The 18,606-nt window shown below is 50.5% G+C and overlaps 1 protein-coding gene across 1 annotated transcript in view; it reads left to right on the top strand.

Annotated features, from left to right (window-relative positions):
- LOC144488221 (uncharacterized) overlaps positions 1 to 18,606 on the top strand; it is a gene marked incomplete at its 3' end in the record, with an annotated part of 89,178 nt that overhangs the window by 36,890 nt on the left and 33,682 nt on the right. The window contains exon 3 of the mRNA XM_078206249.1: positions 7,545 to 7,723. Coding sequence (XP_078062375.1) covers positions 7,545 to 7,723 — 179 coding nt within the window. The remainder of the gene's footprint in view (positions 1 to 7,544; positions 7,724 to 18,606) is intronic.

Here is an 18,606-nt window from a genome sequence, read left to right on the forward strand (position 1 = left end):
CACCCTCCAATCTTCAGGCACCTCACCTGTGACTGTCGATGATTCAAATATCTCGGCTAGGGGACCTGCAATTTCCTTCCTAGCCTCCCACAATGTCCTGGGATACACTTCATCAGGTCCTGGGGATTTATCTACCTTGATGCGCTTTAAGACTTCTAGCACCTCTTCTCTGTAATATGTACACTCCTCAAGACATCCCACAGTCCAAAGATGTGTGGGTTAGGTTGATTGGCCATGCTTAAATTGCTCCTTAGTGTCCTGAGATGTGTAGGTTAGAGGGATTAGTGGGTAAAATATGTAGGGATATGGGGGTAGGGCCTGAGTGGGATTGTGGTTGGTGCAGACTCGATGGGCACAATGGCCTCTTTCTGTACTGTAGGGTTTCTATGAAAAAAAAATCACTATTTATGTCCCCAAGTTCCCTAACAGCCATGCCTTTCTCAACAGTAAATACTGATGAGAAATATTCATTTAGGATCTCACCCATCTCTTGTGGATCCGCACATAGATGACCTTGTTGATCCTTAACAGGCCCCATTCTCTCCCTAGTTACTCTTTTGGCTTTTAGTTGGTGAGAGTCGTAACTGACATGCTAAATTTCCTTAGTCTTCTGAGAAAGTAGTGGCGTTGGTGGGGCTTTCTTAACTATAGTGTCGGCATGGGGACCAGGACAGGTTGTTGGTGATCCAGATATCTAAAAATGTGAAGCTCTCGACCCGTTCTACTTTGTCCCTGTTGATGTAAACAGGATGGTGGAGATGCATTGGACTGGGGTAAACACAGTCAGAAGTCTCACAACACCAGGTTAAAGTCCAACAGGTTTATTTGGTAGGAAACGCCACTAGCTTTCGGAGCACTGCTCCTTCGTCAGATGAGTGGGAGATCTGTTCTGTGTTTGTGATCAGAACTCCCACTCACCTGACGAAGGAGCAGCGCTCCGAAAGCTAGTGGCGTTTGCTACCAAATAAACCTGTTCGACTTTAACCTGGTGTTGTGAAATTTCTTACGATGTAGACAGGAGCATGTTCTCCTTTACGCTTCATTTATTGATTTATCTTCCGTATTGTTGGGTCCTTTTCAAACGTGTGAGCTGTTCTCCCCGTGGTTGTGCCAGTTGGTACTTGCACCTGGCAGATTGCCTCCCAGCTCAATTCCAACCCGTGTCCCCCTCACCTCGTACCCCTCCCACACACTCTGCCCACACTGGGGTTAATCACATGGCCTTCATTATCTTCAGGCTTCAGAGTTTGAATTGCTAGGGCCAAGGGTTGGAGGTCACATTGCCCAGGTCAGGAGTCGGACATCAAATTGCTAGGTATTGGGTCAGAGGGTAGATTGCTTGGGTCAGGGTTCAGAGGTCAGATTGCTGACAGTTTGCTCAATGCTAAGTGAAGCCTCACTGCTGGAGTTGCTGACCTTGTGCGAGTGCAGGCCTGCTGCCACATACAGAGTGCGTTTACTGTTAGAATCTGCATGGTGCGATCCCACAAATTGTATCTGGTGACTGAGAGGAGAAAGGGCAGCCAGACAGGAAAAGCCTTCTCTCAATCCCACAATCCCAATCTAACTAAATCCCGACTGTTCCTGTCCTCCATCCCTGACGGGCAAGATTATTCCTGAAGACGGTCTCAATGCATCCTCGCTCTGTCTGTGATTATCACTGCCTGCTGCTGGTTACCGGGACAACCTGCCGCTGGTTACCAGGACAACCTGCCACTGTCTTTCAGGACAACCTGCCGCTGGTTACCAGGACAACCTGCCGCTGGTTACCAGGACAACCTGCCGTTGGTCACCAGGACAGCCTGCCGCTGGTTACCAGGACAACCTGCCGCTGGTTACCAGGACAACCAGCCACTGGTTATCAGGACAACCAGCCGCTGGTTATCAGGACAACCTGCCGCTGGTTACCAGGACAACCTGCCGCTGGTTACCGGGACAATCTGTTGCTGGTTACCGGGACAACCTGCCACTGATTACCGTGACAACCTGCCGCTGGTTACCGCGACAACCTGCCGCTGGTTACCAGAACAACCTGCTTCTGGTTACCGGGACAACCTGCCGCTGTTAACTGGGACAACCTGTTGAATATTTGGGTGAAGTTTAAGGATCCCCAAATGGATGGTGAAACTCGGTGTGTGGGGGTGAGTTGAGGAGAAGCCGAGGTGAGTTGGAGTTTATGGTGAGAGGAGGAAGATGCATCAAGTGCTGCACCTGTGTGTTATCGTGTTAGTGTTTATTCAATCAATCCCGGGACATGGGCATCGCTGCCCAGGCCCAGTGTTTGTTGCCCATCCCTAATTTTAATGTTTAAGTTTATTTATTTATTAGTGTCACAAGTAGTCTGACATTAACACTGCAATGAAGTTACTGTGAAAATCCCCTAGTCACAACTCTGGCGCCTGTTCGGGTACACTGAGGGAGAATTTAGCATGACCAATCCACCCAAACCAGCACGTCTTTAGGACTGTGGGAGGAAACCAGAGCACCCGGAGGAAACCCACACAGACACGGGGAGAACATGCAAACTCCACACAGACAGTGACCCAAGTCGGGAATTGAACCCAGGTCCCTGGCGCTATGAGTCAGCAGTGCTCACCACTGTGAGCCGAGTTGCAAGAGTAGGTACCGTGTACCTGGTAGATGGTGTTCCCATGTGAGATGATGGCATCCGTGTTGATGATCCGGCACGTCTTGCAGAGGTTGCTGTGGCAGGGTTGTGTGGTGTCGTGGTCACTGTTCTCCTGAAGGCTGGGTAGTTTGCTGCGGACAATGGTCTGTTTGAGGTTGTGTGGTTGTTTGAAGGCACGAAGTGGGGGTGTGGGGATGGCCTTGGCGAGATGTTCGTCTTCATCAATGACATGTTGAAGGCTCCGGAGGTGATGCCGTAGCTTCTCCGCTCCGGGGAAGTACTGGACGACGAACCGTGTCCCGTGTTTGTCTTCTGAGGAGGTCGGTGCGGTTTTTCGCTGTGGCGCGTCGGAACTGTTGATCGATGAGTCGGGCGCCATATCCTGTTCTTATGAGGGCATCTTTCAGCGTCTGGAGGTGTCTGTTGCGATCCTCCTCATCCGAGCAGATCCTGTGTATACGGAGGGCTTGTCCGTAGGGGATGGCTTCTTTAACGTGTTTAGGGTGGAAGCTGGAGATGTCCTCATAAGAACAGGATATGGCGCTCGACTCATTGATCAACAGTTCCGATGCGCCACAGCGAAAAACCGTACTGACCTCCTCAGAAGACAAACACGGGACTCGGTGGACAGAGTACCCTTCGTTGTCCAGTACTTCCCCGGAGCGGAGAAGCTACGGCATCTCCTCCGGAGCCGGGATGTTGGATTTATGTCACATTATCAGTAACCCCCACAGCTTGCCTCCTGGACTTGCAGGCTGTCCTGTCTGGAGACAATACACATCTCTTTAACCTGTGCTTAATGCTCCCTCCACCCACATTGTCTGTATCTTTAAGATCTGGTTGGTTGTAGGGATTCGCATTCTAATCAGTATTCTGTAACTTGATTTTGTGTCTCTGTGCCCTGTTTGAGAGCAGATTTCCACTCCATCTGACGAAGGAGCAGCGCTCCGAAAGCTAATGGTGTTTGCTACCAAATAAACCTGTTGGACTTTAACCTGGTGTTGTTAAAACTCTTACTGTGGGCATCAAACACTCCCAGGACAGGTACAGCACGGGGTTAGATACAGAGTAAAGCTCCCTCTACACTGTCCCCATGAAGCACTCCCAGGACAGGTACAGCACGGGGTTAGATACAGAGTAAAGCTCCCTCTACACTGTCCCCCATCAAACACTCCCAGGACAGGTACAGCACGGGGTTAGATACAGAGTAAAGCTTTCTCTCTTAGCTTCTCTTTCACTCCCTGTGACCTGTTGTGTGGGTTGTTGAGGTTTTTCAGGCTGTGGTCTGTGTTTTTGAGCAGATGGTATTTTAATGTGTGCCACAGAGTCAGTTTCCGGATCGCGTACCTGCTTTCGATTTACATTTCCCTGCTTCAGTTTGATGGATTTATATTTCTCTGGTAATATAATTATTGGATAGGGTTGCGATTTACTGGATGGATTTGGCCATGGAGCTGTGTGGGGATGTTGGAAGGGGAATGTGGGATTTACAGTGCTGGGCCAATAGGGACAAGGGTCATGTGTGTTATTCAGCTCCGCACCATACAGCATTTCTCAGAAGCCGGCTCACCCACACAGACTTGACAAGGTGCTGCAACAGTTGGCAGTGCCTGACTGGTCATGGACCCCCCCATACACCCCCTCACACCCCCCCCCCCCCCACCTCACTGGGAACAGACCCCTCCCCCCTTAACTGGGAACAGACCACCCCCCCCCCCTCCAATTACGGTGAACAGACTCACCTGCCCCCTCCCACTCCATCCCTATGGGGTATTGAGCCATCACCCGGCCTTGCTGAGCCTGGAGGAGATAGGGAGGCAGATAGGGAGATAGGTAGAAAGGTAAGGAGGTGAGGAGATAGGGAGATCGGGAGAAAGGGAGGGAGGGAGATTGGGAGGTAGGGAGGGAGCTAAGGAGATAGGGACGTAGGGAGGTGGATGGCTTTGAAAACACGGATGAGAGATTTAAATTCTCCCTTGACAGAAAGCCTGTGCTGGTGACAGGAGCAGTAGGAACGGCACTTGGAGTGGGTTAGCGTGTGAATGCCCGAGTTCTGGATGAGCTGGAAAGTTACAGAGGATGGGATATGAGAGAGTCGAGGCGAGTGAAGGAACGGATGAGGATTTGAGTGGCAGCTGGAGCTGAGATAGGGCAATGTAACAGAGCTGGATATAACTGATTGTAGTGTGAATATGTGATTGGGAGCTCATCCTGGGATCGACAGTGAGGGTAGATCCTTGAGGACACGAGAGGTCAAGCTGTGGGAGTAGCAAGGGCAGCCATTGCGAGTGATTCTCTGACTCCGATTGGATAGGAGCCATGCGGGAGGGAAAGTTTTTCCCTTTGTCACACTCACACAGGCCTGAGGCAGAAACCTGATTGCAGGGATTAAACATGGAGTTTGAGGAAAGGTGGGGGTAGGTTTGGAGATAACAACACATTCAGGGAGCTTGGGAAGGAGAGGGAGGTTGGAGAGGGGCTGGTAGTTCGCGAGGATGGTTGGTTTTTGAGGAGGGGGTGATCACAACAGATTTAAAGGAGAGACAGACAACACCTGAAGAGAGAGAAATATGAACCAGAGCAGGTAAGGTGGGAAGCGGGAGGAGCAATTGGCAACTCAGTGGTTTAAGAACATAAGAACTAGGAGCAGGAGTAGGCCATCTGGCCCCTCGAGCCTGCTCCGCCATTCAATAAGATCATGGCTGATCTTTTTGTGGACTCGGCTCCACTTACCCGCCCACTCACCATAACCCTTAATTCCTTTACTGTTCAAAAATTTATCTATCTATTTATTCTTCACGCAGAGAGTGGTTGGGGTGTGGAATGGACTGCCTGCAGTGATAGTGGAGTCAGACACTTTAGGAACATTTAAGCAGTTATTGGATAGGCACATGGAGCACACCAGGATGGTAGGGAGTGGGATAGCTTGATCTTGGTTTCAGATGAAGGTCGGCACAACATCGTGGGCCGAAGGGCCTGTTCTGTGCTGTACTGTTCTATGTTCTATGTTCTATCCTTGCCTTAAAATGTGGGTATAGAATCGAGGGAATTGGAGTGGATCTGATGGACAAGATGAGCTTGGAGAGGGTGGGACTGGAGTTTAGAGAGAAACAAGAGAAAGATGAAAGTTCAGAACGAGGGCAAGAGCAGAATTAGAGGAGGTTTGGCCAGATGGGATAGAGAGAAGCAGCAAGATTGCTTCACAGCTTTGGGTTGCCTCATGCCAAATTGATGATGGAAGTGAGGAAGAGGACAGCGTCCATCACTGACTCCCTCCCCAGCGTCCATCACTCGCTCTCTCCCCAGTGTCCCTCAGCTCGCTCTCTCCCCAGTGTCCATCACTCACTCCCTCCCCAGCGTCCATCACTCACTCCCTCCCCAGTGTCCCTCAGCTCGCTCTCTCCCCAGTGTCCATCACTCGCTCCCTCCCCAGCGTCCATCACTCACTCCCTCCCCAGTGTCCATCACTCACTCCCTCCCCAGTGTCCATCACTCCCTTGCCAGCCTCCCGGTGCCAAGTGATCTCATTGAGCTTCTGTGAGGAATGCTTCATAACATCAAATGTCTCACAAAGGCCGCAGTTAATGGGTTCCGCAGGAGAAGTACGATTATTGCAACTTCTGTTTGGCAGGTGAGGGGGAATGCAAGAGAGGGCACGGAGGGTAGTTTAATCAGGGTGTAATGTTCCCTTGTGGAAGGGAACATGGGCCGGCAGAGGGGAGCAGGCCGGAGGCCCAGGGTGCCAGTGTGAATCTGGCAGTCACTGGCTGTTGTGTCTCTTGTCGTCGGGATAAAGGGGGAGGTGGCTAGATGGGTGGAGAACTGGCTTGGTCACAGAAGACAGAGGGTGGTAGTGGAAGGGTCTTTTTCCGGCTGGAGGCCTGTGACTAGTGGTGTTCCGCAGGGCTCTGTATTGGGACCTCTGCTGTTTGTGATTTATATAAACGATCTGGAAGAAGGTGTAACTGGTGTGATCAGTAAGTTTGCGGACGACACAAAATTGGCAGGACTTGCAGATAGTGAGGAACATTGTCAGAAGCTACAGAAGGATATAGATAGGCTGGAAATTTGGGCAAAGAAATGGCAGATGGAGCTCAATCCTGATAAATGCGAAGTGATGCATTTTGGTAGAAATAATGTAGGGAGGAGCTATACGATAAATGGCAGAACCATAAAGGGTGTAGATACGCAGAGGGACCTGGGTGTGCAAGTCCACAGATCCTTGAAGGTGACGTCACAGGTGGAGAAGGTGGTGAAGAAGGCATATGGCATGCTTGCCTTTATAGGACGGGGCATAGAGTATAAAAGTTGGGGTCTGATGTTGCAGATGTATAGAACGTTGGTTCGGCCGCATTTGGAATACTGCGCCCAGTTCTGGTCGCCACACTACCAGAAGGACGTGGAGGCTTTGGAGAGAGTACAGAGGAGGTTTACCAGGATGTTGCCTGGTATGGAGGGGCTTAGTTATGAGGAGAGATTGGGTAAACTGGGGTTGTTCTCCCTGGAAAGACGGAGGATGAGGGGAGACCTAATAGAGGTGTATAAAATTATGAAAGGCATAGATAGGGTGAACGGTGGGAAGCTTTTCCCCAGGTCGGTGGTGACGTTCACGAAGGGGTCATAGGTTCAAGGTGAAGGGGGGGAGGTTTAACACAGATATCAGAAGGACATATTTTACACAGAGGGTGGTGGGGGCCTGGAATGCGCTGCCGGGCAAGGTGGTGGAGGCGGACACACTGGGAACGTTTAAGACTTATTTAGACAGCCATATAAACGGAGTGGGAATGGAGGGATACAAAAGAATGGTCTAGTTTGGACCAGGGAGCGGCACGGGCTTGGAGGGCCGAAGGGCCTGTTCCTGTGCTGTATTGTTCTTTGTGGTGTTCACCAACAATCTCTCTCTCTCCTTTGGCAGATTTCAATTACACCGAAGGTTTTGATGGCGACAGTGTGGAAGAACCTAAAGCAGCAGAAGAAGCCTCGGAAGCAATGCCGTTTATCGATGAATCTCCCACCATGTCCCCGCAGCTCAGTGCCAGAGCACAGGAAACACATGACACACTTTCCTCAACGTCTGATGCCATGGCAGCTATGGTACGTTCACTGGGGTACAGCACTGATGAGCACAGGTCTGTCACTGTACGACACTGGGGTACAGTACTGGTGGGGACGGGTCTGTTGCTGTATAACACTGGGGTACAGCACTGATGAGCACAGGTCTGTCACTGTACGACACTGGGGTACAGTACTGGTGGGGACGGGTCTGTCACTGTATAACACTGGGGTACAGCACTGATGAGCACAGGTCTGTCACTGTACGACACTGGGGTACAGTACTGGTGGGGACGGGTCTGTTGCTGTATAACACTGGGGTACAGTACAGGTGGGGACGGGTCTGTCACTGTATAACACTGGGGTACAGTACAGGTGGGGACGGGTCTGTCACTGTATAACACTGGGGTACAGTACAGGTGGGGACGGGTCTGTCACTGTATAACACTGGGGTACAGTACAGGTGGGGACGGGTCTGTCACTGTATAACACTGGGGTACAGTACAGGTGGGGACGGGTCTGTCACTGTATAACACTGGGGTACAGTACTGGTGGGGACGGGTCTGTCGCTGTATAACACTGGGGTACAGTACAGGTGGGGACGGGTCTGTCACTGTATAACACTGGGGTACAGTACTGGTGGGGATGGGTCTGTCACTGTATAACACTGGGATACAGTACTGGTGGGGACGGGTCTGTCACTGTATAACACTGGGGTACAGTACTGGTGGGGACGGGTCTGTCACTGTATAACACTGGGGTACAGTACTGGTGGGGACGGGTCTGTCGCTGTATAACACTGGGGTACAGGACTGGTGGGGACGGGTCTGTCGCTGTATAACACTGGGGTACTGTACTGGTGGGGACGGGTCTGTCACTGTATAACACTGGGGTACAGTACTGGTGGGGACGGGTCTGTCACTGTATAACACTGGGGTACAGTACTGGTGGGGACGGGTCTGTCGCTGTATAACACTGGGGTACAGTACTGGTGGGGACGGGTCTGTCGCTGTATAACACTGGGGTACAGTACTGGTGGGGACGGGTCTGTCACTGTATAACACTGGGGTACAGTACTGGTGGGGACGGGTCTGTCACTGTATAACACTGGGGTACAGTACTGGTGGGGACGGGTCTGTCACTGTATGACACTGGGGTACAGTACTGGTGGGGACGGGTCTGTCACTGTACAACACTAGGGTACAATACTGGTGGGGACGGGTCTGTCACTGTGTAACATTGGGGTACAGTACTGGTGGGGACGGCTTGTTACTGTATGACACTGGGTACAGTACAGGTGGGGACGGGTCTGTCACTGTATAACACTGGGGTACAGTACTGGTGGGGACAGGCCTACTGGTGGAGTTTAGAAGGCTGAGGGGTGATCTTATAGAGACATATAAGATAATGAAGGGGCTGGATAGGGTAGAGGTGGAGAGATTCTTTCCACTTCGAAGGGAAACCAGAACTAGAGGGCACAGCCTCAAAATAAGGGGGGGCCGGTTCAGAACAGAGTTGAGGGGGAACTTCTTCTCTCAGAGGGTAGTGAATCTCTGGAATTCTCTGCCCACTGAAGTGGTGGAGGCTACCTCGTTAAATATATTTAAGTCACAGGTAGATAGATTTCTGATCAATAAGGGAATTAAGGGTTATGGGGAGCAGGCGGGTAAGTGGAACTAAACCACTATCAGATCCGCCATGATCTTATTGAATGACGGGGCAGGCTCGAGGGGCTAGATGGCCTACTCCTGCTCCTATTTCTTATGTTCTTATGTTTTTATAACACTGGGGTACAGCACAGGTGCGGATAGGTCTGTCACTGTATAACACTAGGGTACAGTACTGGTGGGGACTGGTCAGTCACTGTGTAACACTGGGATACAGTACTGGTGGGGACGTGTCTGTCACTGTATAACACTAGGGTACAGTACTGGTGGGGACGGGTCTGTCGCTGTATAACACTGGGGTACAGTACTGGTGGGGACTGGTCAGTCACTGTGTAACACTGGGATACAGTACTGGTGGGGACGGGTCTGTCACTGTATAACACTAGGGTACAGTACTGGTGGGGACTGGTCAGTCACTGTGTAACACTGGGATACAGTACTGGTGGGGACGGGTCTGTCACTGTATAACACTAGGGTACAGTATTGGTGGGGACTGGTCAGTCACTGTGTAACACTGGGATACAGTACTGGTGGGGACGGGTCTGTCACTGTATAACACTAGGGTACAGTACTGATGGGGACTGGTCAGTCACTGTGTAACACTGGGATACAGTACTGGTGGGGATGGGGCTGTCACTGTATAACACTGGGGTACAGTACTGGTGGGGACGGGGTTGTCACTGTATAACACTGGGGTACAGTACTGGTGGGGACGGGTCTGTCACTGTATAACACTGGGGTACAGTACTGGTGGGGACGGGTCTGTCACTGTATAACACTGGGGTACAGTACTGGTGGGGACGGGTCTGTCACTGTATAACACTGGGGTACAGTACTGGTGGGGACGGGTCTGTCACTGTATAACACTGGGGTACAGTACATGTGGGGACGGGTCTGTCACTGTATAACACTGGGGTACAGTACTGGTGGGGACAGGTCTGTCGCTGTATAACACTGGGGTACAGTACTGGTGGGGACAGGTCTGTCGCTGTATAACACTGGGGTACAGTACTGGTGGGGACAGGTCTGTCGCTGTATAACACAGGGGTACAGCACCGGTGGGGACGGGTCTGTCACTGTATCACACTGGGGTACAGTACTGGTGGGGACGGGTCTGTCGCTGTATAACACTGGGGTACAGTACTGGTGGGGACAGGTCTGTTGCTGTATAACACTGAGGTACAGTACTGGTGGGGACGGGTCTGTCGCTGTATAACACTGGGGTACAGTACTGGTGGGGACGGGTCTGTCGCTGTATAACACTGGGGTACAGTACTGGTGGGGACGGGTCTGTCGCTGTATAACACTGGGGTACAGTACTGGTGGGGACGGGTCTGTCGCTGTATAACACTGGGGTACAGTACTGGTGGGGACGGGTCTGTCACTGTATAACACTGGGGTACAGTACTGGTGGGGACGGGTCTGTCACTGTATAACACTGGGGTACAGTACTGGTGGGGACGGGTCTGTCGCTGTATAACACTGGGGAACAGTACTGGTGGGGACGGGTCTGTTGCTGTATAACACTGGGGTACAGTACTGGTGGGGACGGGTCTGTCACTGTATAACACTGGGGTACAGTACTGGTGATATTTGAAGGCTCTTTGTTTGTCTCACAGACGCTGTGTGTGTGTTTGTTCTGTCCTGTGCTGGTTGTGTTGGCACTGGTAACTGTTTGGCCCAACCTGTTCCGTCTCCTCCCTTCCTGCCTCAGTGCCTCCCCTGTTCCGGTGAAACTTGTTGAACAGTCTGCCTTGTTGACTCTGGCTGGGGAGTGAGACCGTTTCGAACCAGGATTCCCAGCCCTGTGCTGTCACAGGCTTCACTGCCCCCTAGGGTTACCTGACTGAATCGCTGCCCTTGTGGTGACTGAGTGATGTCACCGTCTAGCCATTCACCCTGTTTTGTGCGCTGGAGCCTTTGATTCGCTTCCTGCTCACAGCCCTGCAAACGTTTCAAATATTGCTTGAATATCCTTTTGAAAGTTCCTCCTGAAGCTGTTTCCACGGTCCGTTCCAGCTGCCCCTCTCACAGAGGAGAAACTCACTGTGAAGAGGATATTTTCCTTCAAATCACCTCTGCTTCTTTCCCAATTATCTTAGATTCATTTGCTCGGATTATTGCTGTCATGTTTGCAGTTTTCCACAGAATGGACTCGCCCCACATCACCTTTCCCTCCAGATCACTGAACTTCGCCAGCCCAATATCATTCTCATCAAACTCTACCGGGGGAGGCAGTGGGAGCAGATACGACAGTGAGTTTTAGGGGGCATCTGGACAAATACATGAACAGGATGGGAATAGAGGGATATGGTCCCCGGAAGGGTAGGGGGTTTTAGTTCAGTCAGGCAGCATGGTCGGTGCAGGCTTGGAGGGCCGAAGGGCCTGTTCCTGTGCTGTAATTTTCTTTGTTCTTTGTACAGCACATTCTCCAAAGCACTGATATCTTCCTCAACTGTAAGCTCAGAATTCGATTGTAGAGCGAGGTGAACTGAGAGAATGGAGGCCTGAGGCTGGGATAGGATAGAAAACCAAGGATCAAGTGAACAATGAGAGGGCAAAGGACTGATGTTCCAAATGGGAGTCCCATCAAACACTCCCAGGACAGGTACAGCATGGGGTTAGATACAGAGTAAGGCTCCCTCTACACTGTCCCCATCAAACACTCCCAGGACAGGTACAGCACGGGGTTAGATACAGAGTAAGGCTCCCTCTACACTGTCCCCATCAAACACTCCCAGGACAGGTACAGCACGGGGTTAGATACAGAGTGAAGCTCCCTCTACACTGTCCCCCATCAAACACTCCCAGGACAGGTACAGCACGGGGTAAGATACAGAGTAAAGCTCCCTCTACACTGTCCCCCATCAAACACTCCCAGGACAGGTACAGCACGGGGTTAGATACAGAGTAAAGCTCCCTCTACACTGTCCCCCATCAAACACTCCCAGGACAGGTACAGCACAGGGTTAGATACAGAGTAAAGCTCCCTCTGCACTGTCCCCCATCAAACACTCCCAGGACAGGTACAGCACGAGGTTAGATACAGAGTAAAGCTCCCTCTACATTGTCCCCATCAAACACTCCCAGGACAGGTACAGCATGGGGTTAGATACAGAGTAAAGCTTCCTCTACACTGTCCCCATCAAACACTCCCAGGACAGGTACAGCACGGGGTTAGATACAGAGTAAAGCTTCCTCTACAGTGTCCCCCATCAAACATTCCCAGGACAGGTACAGCACGGGGTTAGATACAGAGTAAAGCTCCCTCTACAATGTCCCCCATCAATCACTCCCAGGACAGGTAAAGCACTGGGTCAGATACAGAGTAAAGCTCCCTCTACATTGTCCCCATCAAACACTCCCAGGACAGGGTCAGCACGGGGTTAGATACAGAGTAAAGCTCTCTCTACACTGTCCCCATCTCACACTCCCAGAACAGGTACAGCACTGGGTTAGATACAGAGTAAAGCTCCCTCTACACTGTCCCCATCAAACACTCCCAGGACAGGTACAACATGGGGTTAGATACAGAGTAAAGCTTCCTCTACAGTGTCCCCCATCAAACACTCCCAGGACAGGTACAGCCCGGGGTTAGATACAGAGTAAAGCTCCCTCTCCAATGTTCCCCATCAATCACTCCCAGGACAGGTACAGAAAGTGGGTTAGATACAGAGTGAAACTCCCTCTACACAATGCCCATCACACACTCCCAGGACAGGTCTAGCACGGGGTAGAATCAGAGTAAAGCTCCCTCTACACTGTCCCCATCAAACACTCCCAGGACAGGTACAGCACAGGGTTAGATACAGAGTAAAGCTCCCTCTACACTGTCCCCATCGAACACTCCCAGGACAGGTACAGCACAGGGTTAGATACAGAGTAAAGCTTCCTCTACACTGTCCCCATCAAACACCACTAGCTTTCGGAGCGCTGCTCCTTCGTCAGGTGAGTGGGAGATCTGGTCATAAACAGCCAACAGGGCATATAAAGACACAAACTCAATTTACAGAATAATGAATAATGATTGGAATGCGAGTCTTTACAGCTAATCAAGTCTTAAAGATACAGACCATGTGTGTGGGGAGAGCATTAGCACAGGTTAAAGAGATGTGTATTGTCTCCAGACAGGACAGCCAGTGAGACTTTGCAAGTCCAGGCAAGTTGTGGGAGTTACAAATAGTGTGACATGAACCCAAGATCCTGGTTGAGGCCGTCCTCGTGTGTGCGGAACTTGGCTGTCAGTCTCTGCTCAGCGACTCTGCGCTGTCGTGTGTCGTGAAGGCCGCCTTGGAGAACGCTTACCTGAAGATCCAAGGCTGAATGCCCGTGACCGCTGAAGTGCTCCCCAACAGGAAGAGAACAGTTTTGCCTGGTGATTGTCGAGCGGTGTTTATTCATCCGTTGTCGTAGCGTCTGCATGGTTTCCCCAATGTACCATGCCTCGGGACATCCTTTCCTGCAGCGTATCAGGTAGACAACGTTGGCCGAGTTGCAAGAGTATGTGCCGTGTACCTGGTGGATGGTGTTCTCACGTGAGATGATGGCATCCGTGTCGATGATCCGGTACATCTTGCAGAGGTTGCTGTGGCAGGGTTGTGTGGTGTCGTGGTCACTGTTCTCCTGAAGGCTGGGTAGTTTGCTGTGGGCAATGGTCTGTTTGAGGTTGTGCGGTTGTTTGAAGGCAAGAAGTGGGGGTATGGGGATGGCCTTGGCGAGATGTTCGTCTTCATCAATGACATGTTGAAGGCTCCGGAGGAGATGCCGTAGCCTCTCTGCTCCGGGGAAGTACTGGACAACGAAGGGTACTCTGTCCACCGTGTCCCGTGTTTGTCTTCTGAGGAGGTCGGTGCGGTTTTTCGCTGTGGCGTGTCGGAACTGTCGATCGATGTGCCGAGCGCCATATCCTGTTCTTATGAGGGCATCTTTCAGCGTCTGGAGGTGTCTGTTGCGATCCTCCTCATCCGAGCAGATCCTGTGTATTCGGAGGGCTTGTCCGTAGGGAATGGCTTCTTCAACGTGTTTAGGGTGGAAGCTGGAGAAGTCGAGCATCGTGAGGTTATCCGTGGGCTTGCGGTACAGTGAGGTGCTGAGGTGACCGTCCTTAATGGAGATGCGTGTGTCCAAGAATGCAACCAATTCTGGAGTGTAGTCCATGGTGAGTCTGATGGTGGGATGGAACTTGTTGATGTCATCATAGAGTTGTTTCAGTGATTGTTCACCATGAGTCCAAAGGAAGAAAATGTCATCGATGTGTCTAGTGTACAGCATCGGTTGAAGGTCCTGTGCGGTGAAGAAGTCTTGTTCGAACCTGTGCATGAAGATGTTGGCATATTGAGGTGCGAATTTGGTCCCCATGGCTGTTCTGTGTGTCTGGATGAAGAACTGGTTGTTGAAAGTGAAGACATTGTGGTCCAGGATGAAGCAGATGAGTTGTAAAATTGCATCTGGAAACTGGCAGTTGTCGGCGTTGAGTACTGAGGCCGTTGCAGCAATGCCATCATCGTGGGGGATGCTGGTGTAGAGTGCCGAGACATCCATTGTGACGAGGAGCGCTCCTGGTTCAACTGCTCCATGTGTGCCAAGTTTCTGTAGGAAGTCCGTAGTGTCGCGACAAAAGCTGGGGGTTCTTTGTACAATGGGTTTCAGGATGCCCTCGACGTAGCCGGAGCAGCGCTCCGAAAGCTTGTGGCGTTTGCTACCAAATAAACCTGTTGGACTTTAACCTGGTGTTGTTAGACTCCTTACTGTGTTTACCCCAGTCCAACGCCAGCATCTCCACATCATGCTCATCAAACACTCCCAGGACAGGTACAACACGGGGTTAGATACAGAGTAAAGCTCCATCTACACTGTCCCCATCAAACATTATGTGGAGATGCCGGCGTTGGAGTCTAACAACACCAGGTTAAAGTCCAACAGGTTTATTTGGTAGCAAATGCCACTAGCTTTCGGAGCGCTCCTCCTTCAAGTACACTGTCCCCATCAAACACTCCCAGTACAGAGGCACATGACATTCTTAGGCAGCTGGGATCAAGTGAATCCCTTGAAGAGTATAGGGGGTTTAGGAGTAGAGTTAAGAGAGAAATAAGGAGGGCAAAATGGGGACGCAACCTTGTTTTGGCAGATAAGGCAAAGGAGAATCTAAAGAACTTCTGCAAATACATAAAGGGCAAAAGAATAGCAAGGGAGAGAGTAGGGTCTCTTAAGGATCAACAAGGTCATCTATGTGCGGATCCACAAGAGATTGGTGAGATCCTAAATGAATATTTCTCATCAGTATTTACTGTTGAGAAAAGCATGGATGTTAGGGAAGTTGGAGAAATAAATAGTGATGTCTTGAGGAGTGTACATATTACAGAGAAGGAGGTGCTGGAAGTCTTAAAGCGCATCAAGGTAGATAAATCCCCGGGACCTGATGCAGTGTATCCCAGGACATTGTGGGAGGCGAGGGAGGAAATTGCGGGTCCCCTAGCCGAGATATTTGAATCATCGATAGTCACAGGTGAGGTGCCTGAAGATTGGAGAGTGGCAAATGTTGTACCTTTGTTTAAAAAGGGCTGCAGGGAAAAGCCTGGGAACTACAGGCCAGTGAGCCTCACATCTGTGGTGGATAAATTGTTGGAAGGTATTTTGAGAGACAGGATCTACAGGCATTTAGAGAGGCAAGGACTGATTAGGGACAGTCAGCATGGCTTTGTGAGTGGAAAATCATGTCTCACAAATTTGATTAAATTCTTTGAAGGGGTAACCAAGAAGGTAGATGAGGGCAGTGCAGTTGATGTTGTCTACATGGACTTTAGCAAGGCCTTTGATAAAGAACCGCATGGTAGGTTGTTGCATAAGGTTAAATCTTAATCAAATCCAGGGTGAGGTATCTAAATGGATACAAAATTGGCTTCTTGACAAGACATCACTATTTATTTCTCCAACTTCCCTAACATCCATGCTTTTCTCAACAGTAAATACTGATGAGAAATATTCATTTAGGATCTCACCAATCTCTTGTGGATCCGCACATAGATGACCTTGTTGATCCTTAAGAGACCCTACTCTCTCCCTTGCTATTCTTTTGCCCTTTATGTATTTGCAGAAGTTCTTTAGATTCTCCTTTGCCTTATCTGCCAAAACAATGTTGCGTCCCCTTTTTGTCCTGCAATGTTCCTCTTGCAGTATGTTTGAGGTGAGGGACGCCGTCAGTGTCCCTGCTGATTTCACCGGTGGGAAGCGCACCCATCTCCAGCTCCTCATAAACCGCGTTAGGGAATTGGAGTTGGAGCTGGATGAACTTCGGATCATTCGGGAGGCAGAGGTGGTCATAGATAGAAGCTTCAGGGATGTAGTTACTCCGAAGAATGAAGATAGATGGGTGACGGTGAGAGGGGCTGGGGGGAAGCAGTCAGTGCAGGGATCCCCTGTGGTCGTTCCCCTCGGCAACAAGTATACCGCTTTGGATACTGTTGAGGGGGACGATCTACCAGTAGTAAGCCACGGTGAAGTCGGTAAATATACCTCTTGAGGCTGGTATGAGTCAAAATACAGTCAGGCTTTATTCACACAAGCTTGAGGGAGAACCTGACCCCTTGAAAGCGGAAGCCAAAGTTCTCTCTGAACACAAGAAGTGTGGACCTTTATACATCAGGGTTCCCAACACAAGTCATGAAGCAAAGTCCAGTTAACAGTCCTCGATCCTAAATTATAGTTCCTTTAACAGCTTCTGATAGTCTCTGGATCATGGTTAGAGACTATCTGGTATCCTTGGGTCATAAAGCACAATTCTCCTGGTAGTTGTAGTCAAGGTGCCACCTCTGGTCCCCCTGCTCTTCCCGCAGCTTTTCCTTTGAAGTGACTGTGTGCGATTGCAGCTGTCCCAGTGGGAGTCCTCCTTCAAATGGCCATTCTCGCACTCTACCATTTGGTAGCTGCTTCCTTTGTTTAAATCATACACAAGCCTACGGAAAAAGTAAGATTTACAACCCTACATCTACATTTAACTGTCTGTTTTATCAGAATGATATAAACAAGCAAGGGAACCATGAACAAATGGCTTATACTAAAAGTTAAAAATGAAAGACATGAACAAATGGCTTATACTACTACCAGGAGCAATATAAACAAAGGGGAGGCTAGCCATAAGGAAGGGTTATGTTTGTGATACATTCCAGGTACAAAGTTCAACCTTTTAGGCACAAAATACATTGAGTACAAAAAACATTAACCCTTTCCCTTCTTCACACGGTGACCGGATCTCCAGCACTGAGTCCGTCCCTGTGGCTCAGAAGGGAAGGGGGAGTGCAGGAGAACAGTAGTTATTGCTAGGGCGACACGGTAGCACAGTGGTTAGCACTGCTGCTTCACAGCTCCAGGGACCTGGGTTCGACTCCCGGCTTGGGTCACTGTCTGTGTGGAGTTTGCACATTCTCCTCGTGTCTGCGTGGGTTTCCTCCGGGTGCTCCGGTTTCCTCCCACAGTCCAAAGATGTGCGGGTTAGGTTGATTGGCCATGCTAAAATTGCCCCTCAGTGTCCTGGGATGCATAGGTTAGAGGGATTAGTGGGTAAATATTTAGGGATATGGGGGTAGGTCCTGGGTGGGATTGTGGTCGGTGCAGACCCGATGGGCCGAATGGCCTCTTTCTGTGCTTTAGGGTTTCTAAGATTTCTAAGATTATTGGGGACTCGATAGTTAGAGGGACATACAGGAGGTTCTGTGGCAGGGAAAGAGACTCACGGATGGTATGTTGCCTCCCGGGTGTGGTGCCAGGGTCCGTGACGTCTCAGACCGTGTTTTCAGGATCCTAAAGAGAGAGGGGGAACAGTCACAAGTCGTGGTACACATCGGCACCAACGACATAGATAAGAGAAGGGATGGGGATTTAACACAGGAATTTAGGGAGCTCGGGTGGAAGCTGAGAGCCAGGACAAACCATGTTGTCATCTCTGGTTTGTTGCCGGTGCCACGTGCCAGCGAGTTGAGGAACAGGGAGAGAGTGCAGATAAACCCGTGGCTGCAGGGATGGTGTAGGAGGGAGGGTTTCAGCTACATGGATAATTGGAGCACATTCTGGGGAAGGTGGGACCTGTACAAACAGGATGGTTTGCACCTGACCCAGAGGGGCACCAATATCCTGGGAGGAAAATTTGTTATGGCTTTTCGGGAGGGGGTTTAAACTAATTTGTCAGGGGATGGGAAAATGAGCTGTAGTCCAGAAGCCAGTGTTGAGTGTAGTGAGGTACTGAGGAGGGAATCAAGGTCGCAG

Source organism: Mustelus asterias, unplaced genomic scaffold (assembly GCF_964213995.1).
Source record: "Mustelus asterias unplaced genomic scaffold, sMusAst1.hap1.1 HAP1_SCAFFOLD_1381, whole genome shotgun sequence".
Taxonomy (NCBI): domain Eukaryota; kingdom Metazoa; phylum Chordata; class Chondrichthyes; order Carcharhiniformes; family Triakidae; genus Mustelus; species Mustelus asterias.